The sequence below is a fragment of the Mirounga angustirostris genome, unplaced genomic scaffold (genome assembly GCF_029215605.1).
Source record: "Mirounga angustirostris isolate CCGP_5_RB_7025 unplaced genomic scaffold, mMirAng1.0.hap1 SCAF_4, whole genome shotgun sequence".
NCBI lineage: Eukaryota > Metazoa > Chordata > Mammalia > Carnivora > Phocidae > Mirounga > Mirounga angustirostris.
In genome coordinates this window covers 149711626-149723603 of record NW_026991712.1, presented here as the reverse complement: position 1 = coordinate 149723603, position 11978 = coordinate 149711626, and the positions used below count along the sequence as shown (strand labels likewise).

At 38.7% G+C, this 11978-nt stretch overlaps 2 protein-coding genes across 11 annotated transcripts in view; one reads left to right on the top strand and one right to left on the bottom strand.

Annotated features, from left to right (window-relative positions):
* Positions 1 to 3163, top strand: part of RNF11 (ring finger protein 11) — a 37970-nt gene extending 34807 nt beyond the window's left edge. Inside the window, exon 3 of the mRNA XM_045897727.3 lies at positions 1339 to 3163. Within this exon, the coding sequence (XP_045753683.1) occupies positions 1339 to 1510 (172 nt within the window). The 3' untranslated portion in view covers positions 1511 to 3163. The remainder of the gene's footprint in view (positions 1 to 1338) is intronic.
* Positions 3164 to 3916: 753 nt separating this feature from the next.
* Positions 3917 to 11978, bottom strand: part of TTC39A (tetratricopeptide repeat domain 39A) — a 58708-nt gene continuing 50646 nt past the window's right edge. For all 10 annotated transcript variants that reach the window (XM_064589166.1, XM_064589165.1, XM_064589169.1 and 7 more), the window contains 2 exons: positions 11304 to 11420; positions 3917 to 10751 (listed from right to left, as the gene is read on the bottom strand). In XM_064589166.1, the coding sequence (XP_064445236.1) occupies positions 10628 to 10751; positions 11304 to 11420 (241 nt within the window). In that variant the 3' untranslated portion in view covers positions 3917 to 10627. The remainder of the gene's footprint in view (positions 10752 to 11303; positions 11421 to 11978) is intronic.

Below are 11978 nucleotides of genomic sequence, written 5' to 3'. Positions count from 1 at the left end.
TGTATACATGTTTCAAAGGTCTATCTCCAGAGATTTGCTTTTGAAAAATATTCTCCTGCATTTTAGAAGTTGGATAATCAGTTCATGCAACAGAACATATCTGAGATACAGCAATTAAGAATTTTCATTGAAAAAAAAAGTTAAGAAATCATGTGAATTCTGACCATTTTATATGTTGTCTGTGTCCATTTGGATGACAGTTGATGTCAGTTAAAAATATTCACCTGCATGAGTGTGCTGGTGGCCCTGTCAGCTGGGAAAGCAATTTGGCAATAGACCTTCTCAGGTCTATATCCTTTGAGACAGATCTATCCTAAAATGTGTATCTCACTCCAACTCCTGACACTTTATACACAAAGATATTCACCTTGGTTTTATTTAGAGGAGAACTATAGTTAAGTAGATTGTGGCATAGGAATACTCTGGTAGATTATGCAGCCATTAAAATTAAGGAGTTTTAGTGATAATGAGGAAAATCTTATACCTATTTTTAATTTGAGGAATAATTTTATTAAGACTGAGTTGAGTATCAAATTTTACTTCTGGGAAGTTTTTGTCCTAAGAGCTCATTGTCTGAGAATCCCTAATGAGGACATTCTCCTTTTAGGTTGAGAATGGTCTTGCCAACAAAGACATAATCTAATTAACTAAGTTGATGCTTGACTATTTGAGCCATAGCACCATTTAGTGCTAGTACTTAAGATAATAACTTGTCCTGAATACTAACTTCTGAAATACTACAGCATTGGGTTGCTTCTTAAACCTGTAGAATTCAGTGAACTTGAAACTAGGGTTAATAAAGAGATCTTTAGCTACAGCAGCCCAGTAAGTAAACTGAAATTAGTGGTGGTTTTTACATAACATTTTCTCTTTTTTAAGAGAAATATGTATAGTTATTATATTACTATAAACATATATAGTTATTAAAATGAAAACTATTTTACTCCTGGGCTTACACTAAAAACTGAGTTCACATAAAGTTAATCTGATGGCTTCCTACCTGAAGCATCACATTCTTCGGGTGTCTTCTATAATAGGTAGATGTTTTGTATGCACAGTTCTAGGAATGGACTTGATCCCCATGTGGTCCATTTCTCTTTGTTCTGTTGATAGCTCTCAAACTCACGCAAATTTCCAGGGGATCGAAATAAGAGATCGTCGGTGGATTAATGCTCATTAGGAAAAAAATCAGTTTGCATGCTTTGGTGGTAGGATGACAGGCAAGCCATTTTCATCTGTTTAGATTAACATAGTCTTTGGAATGGGATTTTAAAGAGTATTCTAGATATATCACTTCTCTAAAACTGCTTTCTGATTTCTCTCCCTCACCCCCAACAGGTGTGTTATCTGTATGATGGACTTTGTTTATGGGGACCCGATTCGATTTCTGCCGTGCATGCACATCTATCACCTGGACTGTATAGATGACTGGTTGATGAGATCCTTCACGTGCCCCTCTTGCATGGAGCCAGTTGATGCAGCACTGCTTTCGTCCTACGAGACTAATTGAGCCAGGGTCTCTGGTCTGACTACAAGTGAACCATCATTTTTGGTGGTTTTGATCTTTTGTCACTGAGCCCAAAGAGCCAGGGATTAGGAATTAAGATCATGCACAAAAGTTTCCTAAAAATTCCTGAATGGCTGCAGATGTTGGGGAAAAAATACGTGATATTTTAGAAACTTAGGGGGAAAAGTAGGATGGTATTTTTATGTAAAGCCTTGACCCAGTGTTTAAAAATATAATTGTATTTAGATCTTGTTATGCTCCAGTACATAGGAATTGTGTAAAGTGTTACAGCAGCTGTATATGTTTAAATTGTGTGTGTTGAAGATTAGGAAAAAGATAGTGGTTGTTTTTCCTAAATGAAATAACTCTTTTTCCCCCCACCCAAATTCTTTTCTGAAGTTGCTGGCATTTGGGTCAAGGTTTTATTAAAAGCTACATTTTATAACACTGGCACAAAAAAAGTAGTTTTAAGCTTGTTTGCACAGTTCTTTTTTTCCATTGGAAATGGAATTCATTGCCTTAGGTCTTTTTAAATACTGTATTATCGTTGGGGCTGGCTCTATGCTTGAAAACCAGTTTATTTATAACCTGTTATAAGTGCTATATCTGTTTGCAGTTAGGAAATGCAGAATTCAAAGTGATCTCCTAGCTTGTAAGCAAACTGAGATGCACTATCCCTTTTCTATAAAAACTGAGTTAATGTCAAAAAACAACTCTAGTAAAGTGGGGTTTACTATTACCCTTTCCCATGTGTTTTATCTAATTATTTTGGTTGTTAATATGGTAATAATTAAAAGTCAAGGTAAATTTTAAATACTAAGATTTCTGATTTATTGAGCTTGAATTATGCCACCATGCTTATGTAAAATGAAAGTGGCACCATGGTGAAACTGAGAAAAGTTGCTCAGTTGTAATAGCTTTGATTTATTCTTGTGACCTCCTTCCCTTATTGTCTTGAACCATAGCAAAAGGATACTGCATCTCTTATTATTGTAGTGCTGAGGTTATTGAAGTTACATAAAACACATCTCAGTCTCTGTTTCTTGGAAAGTCCTGCTGGCTGACAAGTCTAAGCAGGGAGAATTAAGATAAACGTATTTCATGTTTTGCACACAAATGCAGAATTTGTATAACCACATGACTTCATAGTTGTGATCTCAAAGAGGGAATTTCTCCTTTATCTTTTTCAGTGTAAGAGCACTCTGAATCTCTAAGCTTCTGAAGTGTTAGAGGTAGAGATGGTCTAGTAAAGATGTAGTTTGTAATGTTTTATCCATTTAGCATGTGTTTATTTTTCCTTATGTACTCAAAGGTGACTTATTTGTTCAGCTCAATGATATTACAGCTAAGAATCATTCATTAGCAAAAGAGAAGCAATCTCAATCTAACATCAGAAATGTTATTTTATATTGAGTTGAATATTTGACTCTAACACTTTTCTACATACAAAACACAAGTATCTTGAGGGTTCTTCATAATTGCATTGTAGAGGAATTCAGTATGTCATAAATACTTCTAAAGATTTGACATTAGACTGTGGTATCCATATGTTGGTTAATTTTCTTATGAGCCCCATGATGGAAAGACTTAAAGATGAATTTGAGAAAAATTGAAAATTAGATTATCAGGTTCTGTTAAATTATTACATGTATCTTGCTTAAGTTTTCATTCATTAATTTATATCCACCCAATTACATAAAGCAAATTTGGAGGAAAACCTGAAGTTGTGCAATATTTTCAGTGATATTACTTTTTTTTATCCTTGTGTTTTCTACTTAATACATGATGTCTGTGTCATCAAGTATTATAGTCAGACTTTCCTTTTTTCTAGATTGTTAAAATAGGTAAGTGAACTTTTTAAAAAAAAATCATCTAATGTTGCTGTTAGTCTTTTTGCAAGGCTATTTCACAGAAGTTTGGTAGTAATATTGAAGGAACTAGTATTGAGCTGAAAAAAATTTTTAAGGTACTTTGTATTCTTTAATTTTGATTTCCATACACCATGTTAAGAACTATCAATTTTGGCTTTTACTACTTTAAATAAAGTTATAATACAGTTGTAAAGGGCTACAGTTAGAGTTGATTACATGAGAATATTCCCCAAATTACCTAATTCTTTCTTTAAAGTGGTATATAAATTTAATCTCTAGGTCTATAAACTTTTTGGGAAGGTTTTTTTCTGGTGTGGTATTTAATACCATCTAATCATAAATTTAGAAGCTTGATAGCTTCAAATTTTCTGAAGCCAAATAATAGGTGCAACTTTTAGATTTGGGCAAGATGTGTTCAGAGGTGGCTGTAGGATTTGAAATACCTGAAAAGCCTGACCAGGAAAAAGTAAAAGAATCTTTTAAGTGTAAACCCAACAAGTTGAAATACTTCTCACAAAAACCCTTTCAATTCTCTGAGTTTTGGGTTTTTTTTTTTTTTTTTTTAAGATTTTTTAGTTATTTATTTGACAGAGAGAGACACAGCGAAAGAGGGAACACAAGCAGGGGGAGTGGGAGAGGGAGAAGCAGGTTTCCTGTGGCAGGGAGCCTGATGCCGGGCTTGATCCCAGGACTCTGGGATCATGACCTGAGCCAAAGGCAGGCGCTTAACGACTGAGCCACCCAGGCGCCCCCTCTGAGTGTACTTTATAGGGAATTTCTTAAGCCAGGAGAAGATTGCCCCTACTGTTAGTGTCCCCTGCGTAATATAAGCCAATATGATTTTATAGAATACAGTGAGCATTGTGTTAAAACATTCTTTGCATACAAAGCTTTGTCATAAGTAAAGATGCATTTTTAAAAAAGCAGACCTGCCTGTGTACTTCTGAGACTGAAATGGTAAACAGTAATGAAGGTAAGTTTCTTTGGCATGATTCAGAAATGTAGGCAGTTCGGTGGTTACCTCTGCTTAAAGGCATTGCCTAGCAGTTTCTCAGAGCCAACTGAGGTTACACTTGTAGCCACTGTAGTAACCTCAAGTAATTTTGTAAGCCTTTAATTTTGAAACTGTGGACATAAAAGTTGGATTGGTTAGTAGTATCTCCTCAAGTACTTTTAAATTTACTCACTGAAAGTAAAGATCAGCTACTCTTTTCCTGGATGGGAGAAAGTCAGAGAAGATCGTTTATAATCCCTCCTTCTGTACCCTCTATGCAGCTGCTCTGCGCTAATCTTACACTCAACAACACTTCCCTAAGACACAGGCCGTTCTGGATGTCTCCATCATGGGAAGTATGGGCATAAGAGCCATCAGTGTCCTGAGCTGTCTCTTCCTATGTTATATTAACCCTTTGGGGACTTAGTTGAATTCCTTCTAATTTCTTCCCTCTAAGTCTCAGTTCCTAAATATTTGGCATTGAGGTCTCGTTTCCGTCAATTTCATGCCTCTTCTATTCATGAAGGCTATGTTCCTGCTCCCTTCAGAAATGAATCCATAAGTATAGGCTAGTCTGCCCGTTTAAAGATTGGATCTACCCATTCATCTCCTTAAATACATTTTTTTCCTTAAAGGTGTACACAAAACCTAGGTGCTTATTAATAAATGATTGTTAAAGTATAGAGTAAAAATGTCCAACTATTAAATTTTCATTGTTGCATTGAATGTAATTACTGAATGACCTACTATTAAATGAGATTTTCCTGAGAGCCATTAAAAATGGTCTCTGAAAAAATTTTTTTCTCAGTTCTGTAGGTGAAAACATGTATTTGCCTATGGTTAGTCAGTGGTTTAATGCTCACAATTCAGATTTATGGCTTTCATGTGTGGTAATTCAAGTGAAACAAGGATTTAATGGAGTAACTGTAAATGTTTGATTGTATAATATAAATATCTTAAAATAGTACTTTTTCTAAGTGGTTTGAAAGATATGTAAGTTAATTTTATGTATTTAGGGAAAGTTAACTGGGCTGTTTATTAGCTCAGCACATTAAGTATTTTTACTAGAGAAAAAGAACCTCTTTTTTTAAGCTCCTGGGAGTTACATTACAACACATTAAGGTTTATATTAAAATGACATACAGATGTTAATAAATGGGCAAGGCACATGTATTTGGCAATATTAACTTAATATATACTTTGTAATTTGTTTTCTGAGAGCCTGTGGGTCTCAAAAAACATCCCACAAAAATGATTAGCCCACTTAATTCTACCCAGTCCTTTTATAAATTATATAGTGGTAGTTTAAAAAATAACAGCACGACTGGGTGCTCATTGATTATTCAGAGGTTGATTTTCCAGATACGAATATCCAGACTTTGCTTTTCCATTTTACCTTTTGCTATTTCCTTGCTTTTTAGCATGGAAACAAAATCCACAAGTCCCTTTACAACCCATTTCCTGATCCATAAAATTTTTGTTAGGGGCTTCAGCAAAACTGTACAAAAGGGATTTGGATTTATCTGCATGTTTTAATTGTCCACATTGTTCTTGTTTGCTTTATCACTCTGAGCAATAGGCATTAGCTCAGGACAACAGCTGGATCCATCTGATAAATGTTGCTGACAGACTAAAACCATTTACTGTTTTCATAAAGTTTTCAAGGCAACTTTAGGAGAGATAACTGTCCTCTACATTTTTTTTTAAGTTTCTGTCCACTGGAAGATTTAGTCATCTTTGGATGCCTCCACAGAAAGTTTGTTTTTGTCTGTGTATGAATGAAGCAGCATTATCAATAAGGTATAGACTTTAAGCATCTAAAACTAATTGTGATCAAAGGAGGAGCAACACCTGTATGGTTCGGATCCCTTCTATAACATCAGTGCTTGTAGGCTCCAAATTTCTTGTCCCTGAGAAAAAGAAGTTGAAAAAGGTAACTGAGGGTTTGCCTCAAGAGTCTGGTCCTAGTGGTGAAGGCTGAATGCTTATAAGATTTGGTTGGCTTTGCAAAAGTAATGAGCCCAGCTTTTCTCGGGGAGGCCTCATAAGAGTTCACCCTGTCATTTAGGATCTAAAAGCAAGTCTTAGACATTGTGTGAATTGGGAAGCCTGGATTATGCTATCAAAAAGACATTGAGATTCGCCTCCAGCACTGTCTATTGTAGAGGTGTGGAAATAGGCTACATTTTGCCAATTCCAGAACCATGCCACACAGACAAAAATGCTCCATGTGTTCCAAGCCATGGATTTCTGGTGTTTGAGCTATTAGCCAGTAACTTTTCCATCCTTAATAGTGAGTGGCCCAGAGGTCAATATAAGTCAGATCCAACTTTAACCTGATAATTTTACGGTTTAACCAGCAGTTTAGCAAAGGATGGGCTTTAGAATTCAGCTGCCTGGCTTTAAATCTTTCTGCTGCATAATAGCTGTGTGATCTTAGGCAAGTTATTTAACCTGTGTCTCAGTTTTCTCATCTGTAATAGTCCCTACTTCATAGGATGGTTATGAGAATTACATACATGTAAAATGCTTAGACTAGCAAGAGGTAAATAGTGAGCACTTAGTATTAGCTATTATTTTTCCACCCAAAGCATATGGTATGTGGTGTTCTGAACGATTTGCTAATGATGTGTCGAAAAAATCCAATCCAGTTATTTGTGAGGTGTTAGCTGTGATGTGTCTGATTAAACTTGAATGTCAGCTTTTTAGAAGTCCAAAGGAACGTTTAGTAATTGTCTTCCCAAAAGAAGGGCTCTGTTATATTTTGTCACTTAACAGTTGGTTTTATATAGTAGAAACAATTCATACATTCCTCATTTAGAAATGGATTTTTCAAGCCCCGAAATGAGGTTCCTTGTTTATGGACTTAACCTGTTGGGCAGTGATGGACTTTGCACTAGATTTCAAAAGAGCTAATGCTAACCAAAGCAAAAAGGCATTTTCCAGCCTTGGAAAACTGCATCTGAGGTGTGTATGAGAAGTTCCCATTTTGCTTGGTTTTCAGAATCTAAGCACCTCTCATTTATTAGTGAATTCTTATGATGGTGCTAGAGACATAAGGAAACAGTTGTTGAAAGGCTCACAGTTAGGCTTTAAATTTGAAGCAAAGAAAAAGTCCTCATCATCTTAGAAGAAAAATTTGGGAGTAACTCCAGAGAAAAGTCTCCCTGGATTTGTTTTTCTTCATGATTCTAGCACTCAGCAGGCTGAGGCTTTCTGAAAACCACCTGGTGTCATTCTTCAGTTGCTGGAACTCTTTCACCTGGGCCTCAGCCAAGTCTTGTGTTGGCATTGGCCTCTTAGGGTCCTGCTTTAGCTGTCAGCTTATGACTTTTTGCTGTCAATGACGAAAGCTGTCTTGGAAATACTCCCATTCTGACTTGAGAGATAAGGAGTAGGGAATCCTGCCAACACATGGGAGAGCTGATAGGGACCAGCACACTGCTGGCAGCCACCCTGTGAGTCCAAGGGCCTGTGACCAGTGAGAGGCAGAGGTAGACTTTCCATTGCTGAGGGCCTGTTTAGATCATGGTACACAGTTGCTACTTCCTAATGGTGGAGTTCCTCTGTGTAACAGGATTTAGACTTTCCCCAAATCAAGATTATTTGCTTTCCAAGTGTGCTGGGCTACTATAGAGGCCTTTGACTGAGAAAGCCTATCATTTCTGGTTGAGTGGATATAAGGCTTTGGCAAAAGGTAGGGAGGTATATATCTCTTGTCTCACTTTGGATATGAAAATCCAAAAATATACTTGACCAGAGTTAGAACCATTGACAGCAGGAAAGAGCCTTAATCTAGTGCAAATTACTTATTTTTTGAGGGTCCATGGCTTTCCCAAGGTCACTCTGAAAATTAGTAACAAAGCAGGGACTAGATTTCAGGTCTCCTTACTTCTAGGCCAGAATTGTCCACCTGATGGTTCCCTCTCTAGGGCATAAGAGCTGGAAATCTCTGCACTATTAGAGAATTAACAACCAGAAATGGCTGAAAGAAGATAGAACAAGAAGCCCAGGAGAGAATTTTCACCTTCAAAGCTTCCACACAAGGATATGGTGTTAGACACCTGACATTTTCACCCAACTTCACAAACATGTTTTTAATATGACTATCTCATAAGCTGCAGGTGGGATAAAGGAGACAAAACCCCACTGATTTCTCTTACCAGCCAGACTGTAGCCATGGCAGCAGACAGAGGTAAGGTGGCATTGGTTAATTAATGAAGCCCAACAGGAAATCAGTAATAACATTGACAAGGAAACCATCCTAGCATAAATTTTTAAAAATAAAAGTGCCTAAAATGAATGTTTAAAGAAAAGTTTTTTGTTAACTGCAGTTTTGCAAGTTGTGCTTGGTATCCTGTGACCCGTGCCCTGTTTTCTTTATACAGCAGTAGGTATTAGTGTTCCAATATGTGAAGGAACCACAAAAGGCCACCCTCATTCAGCAGCCTGGTTCTAGTCATTCCTCTCACCCTGCCCTGCCCAACAACCTAGAAACAGGCTGGTCTCCGAGAATCCAGGCTTTGGAGAGCAAGCTTGCAGAGGGCTTGCTCTCAGTGGAAAGCATTCTTGTGTCTAGTTCTAACAAAATGAGAAATTTTTTTTTTCATAGCATTTCTGCTCTGACAGTACTAAGTGCAAAAGAGGATCCTGACTGAGGGTTTTATGCTGTTTTCCTAATGAGAATTTGCTTTACTTAAAACCTATGACTTCATTATTAGTCACAGAAGGCTGGTTGACTATGTTAATAATCTACCCAGCCCCTGGCAAATGTTCAGAAGTGTTTGCTAAAAATCCAGCAATGCTGGAAGATTGGAGAAACTGTCTGTGGTTCTTCCCTTACAGAAATTGCATTCATGTATTTGAGGAGTCACATTTCACTCATGAATATTTTTACCATGTACATGATTTTTTTCCACCAGGGAAATGGTTTAAGATGAAGTATGCTGTTATTAGCTTATGAATGGTAAAGCTTGGTGTCTAGTCACTGAACTTGAGTTCTCGCTGTAACAGTCCCAGAGTTTGCAAATTCAGATGCTTTTCAGGGACAGAAGGTTAATATAAGTGTGGAGAGCAGCCTCTACTCCGCTCCAACTTGATTGTTGCCTTGTTGTCTTATAGGGATGAGCCCAATGTTGCCAGATTGGATTCTCTTTTTTTAAATAAGAGGCCAGAAACCAGATTTGTGAAATATCCCCATTTTTAAATGTTATTTTAAAAACATTTAAGGCATTGTGTTGTCTAAATAAAACATACCTGGGCCATATGGCTTCTGATCCAGACTTTTCTGCCTTGCCCAAGAATTCAGGCAACACATATTTTACTGAAATAGATGTTGCATGATCTCTTAAGTGTATAAGTTTTATTAAATATCTTTCTCTTAACTGAAAAATCTAAAACATACACAACGGGCCAGGAATAACCATTCTAAGACAAATGCTGTCAGTAAATGACTGTACCTCTTAGTGAAGTACAGAAGATTTTTGTTTTGTAAATTATTCCCAGCTGTTTGTTTGGCATACAGTGAGGATGCAGATTGGTGTCTGAGAACCTCCCCCGACCAACTTCTTGGCTTTAGCACAGAAAGGGCCACACAGCTCCCCTTCTGTCAGGCCTCAGCAACTCCCATTCCTTACTGGTAAAGATTTTTTTTTTTCCTACAGATGGATTCACATGTCTTTTTAGTGAAATAATTTTCATTTCATTTTTTAAATTGGAAAGTTACTAAGGGAGTGAAAATGAAGTGTAAGAAGTAAGGTAGTGGGTGTCAGTGTGCAACATCTATGCCCAACCTTCAGAAGCCTTAATGGTCCTCCTGGCCCTGGAAGCTGAGACATTACTGAATTTTGAAAAGCATCATGTATAGATTTACCTCCAGATTAGTATGGGTTAAAAACAAAGATTTACAGGTAGTGGGTTTTTTGTTTTTTGTTTTTTTAAAGCCAACTGTGATCCCATTCATATTTCTAAGGAAAATGTAAACTGGTCATACATTCTCTTAAACATCACAGTGAAAAACAAGTACCCGTATGTGTGACAGGGCAGGCAGAGGACTCCACCTGCTCCGTCCTTGGTAAAGGCCCTTGGCCACACTGGTGAAAATGCCGGCTTCCCTTCTGCATGGATACCTATGTCATGCTATCCCACTGGAGCACCGGTGGACCCCAAAGGCAGGGCAGGGGGAGGGGATCTTTTTGAAATGTTTCCAGCTCTGTCCGGCTGTTTCTGTCTTCCAGCCTGGAGTGCTGCAGAAAACTACAAGGACACTGATGAGACCATGGATCTGTTGCCATTCTCTAGGGAAGACTTGGCTTGGAGTATGGCTGCCTGGATTCTAAAATGTGTCCTTGACTCCATGGAGTAATTCTTGTAGTTTTGCCTGGAAAAGACCAGAGAATCAGGCATATGAGGCTGGTCTAAGAAGTGCTTTTCCTTCAGTCTGAACTGTAGGGGACTAGCAGGCCAAGGAAGATTTTCAGACACTTAAATCCCTGTCTCTGTCCAAAGAGTTGGGCCTTGTCCAGTAGAGAAAAACCGAAAGGATGTGTAACCCCTCGCCCTGTTATTGTACCCTCTGGAACCACTCTTACTCCTGTTGAGTAACTTGAGGGAATGAATTTAAGAAATAAATCCATGGGGCTAGAAGGCAGGAGACCTGGGTCTTCCTACCAGCCCAGCAGTTGGCTTGTGGTGTGACCCTGGATAATTCACTCCCTGCTTCTGGGATTCCAATCCTCACTGGCAAATTGAAGAAGCCTCCCTATACCAGGTGAAAATTGGGTTCCCAGGGACACAGGCCCAGCCTCTGGCCTGCCGTAATGCCCTTACCAGCACCCTTCCTCCCTGCTCTCTGTGCTCTGCTGCCCCAGCCCGAGTGAAGCTCCTGAGCTCCTAGGGAACAAAGGACAGACCGACGCTAACCACGCCTTACTTGGCAGTTTCCAAGAGTTTGACAGCCTCTTCATTTCTGCCTTGCTCCATAAACAGTAGGGCCAGCTCCAGCAGGGCATTTGGTATCAAGTAGTGATCATATTTAATCTTCTTTTCACTGTGGGACAGAGGAGGACATGGCTTACAGGCTCTGCCCTTGAGATATCCTTCAGAGTCTTCCTGAGCCTTCCCCGAGTGGATCTAATCCATGCCTTCACGTGGGGTTTCCTGGTAACGAATCCTAGTTGGGGAAGGTTCCCACCACATAGCCGTAGAAAGGCTTATGATCCACAGGAAAGCCTTCCAGTCCTCTGCACCTAGGGCCTCAGTTCCCTGATAACTTATGGCTCATGCCATGTCCTTAGCCCATGCCCACTGTCCCCAACCCCCTTTGTCCAAGTTAAATGGTTTACTAAATTAGGAAGTCTGCTGTCTCCAGGCTGGCCCTTCTGACCCACACTCCATGCTGCGTCAGATACTCTTTTAAAACCCAAACCTGCCCTGCTCAGTATCCTTCCTGATCTTTTCTGTCTGCAGGATAAAGAGTAGCCTTGTAAGCAAAACATCCAGGCCCTTCTCAGTCTAGTACCCCTTATTTCATCTATAACCCTTTCCCTCTATAACTTCACCCAAGCAGGGAAGGACCTAATCACTGTCACCCCAACCTTGGGTGTTT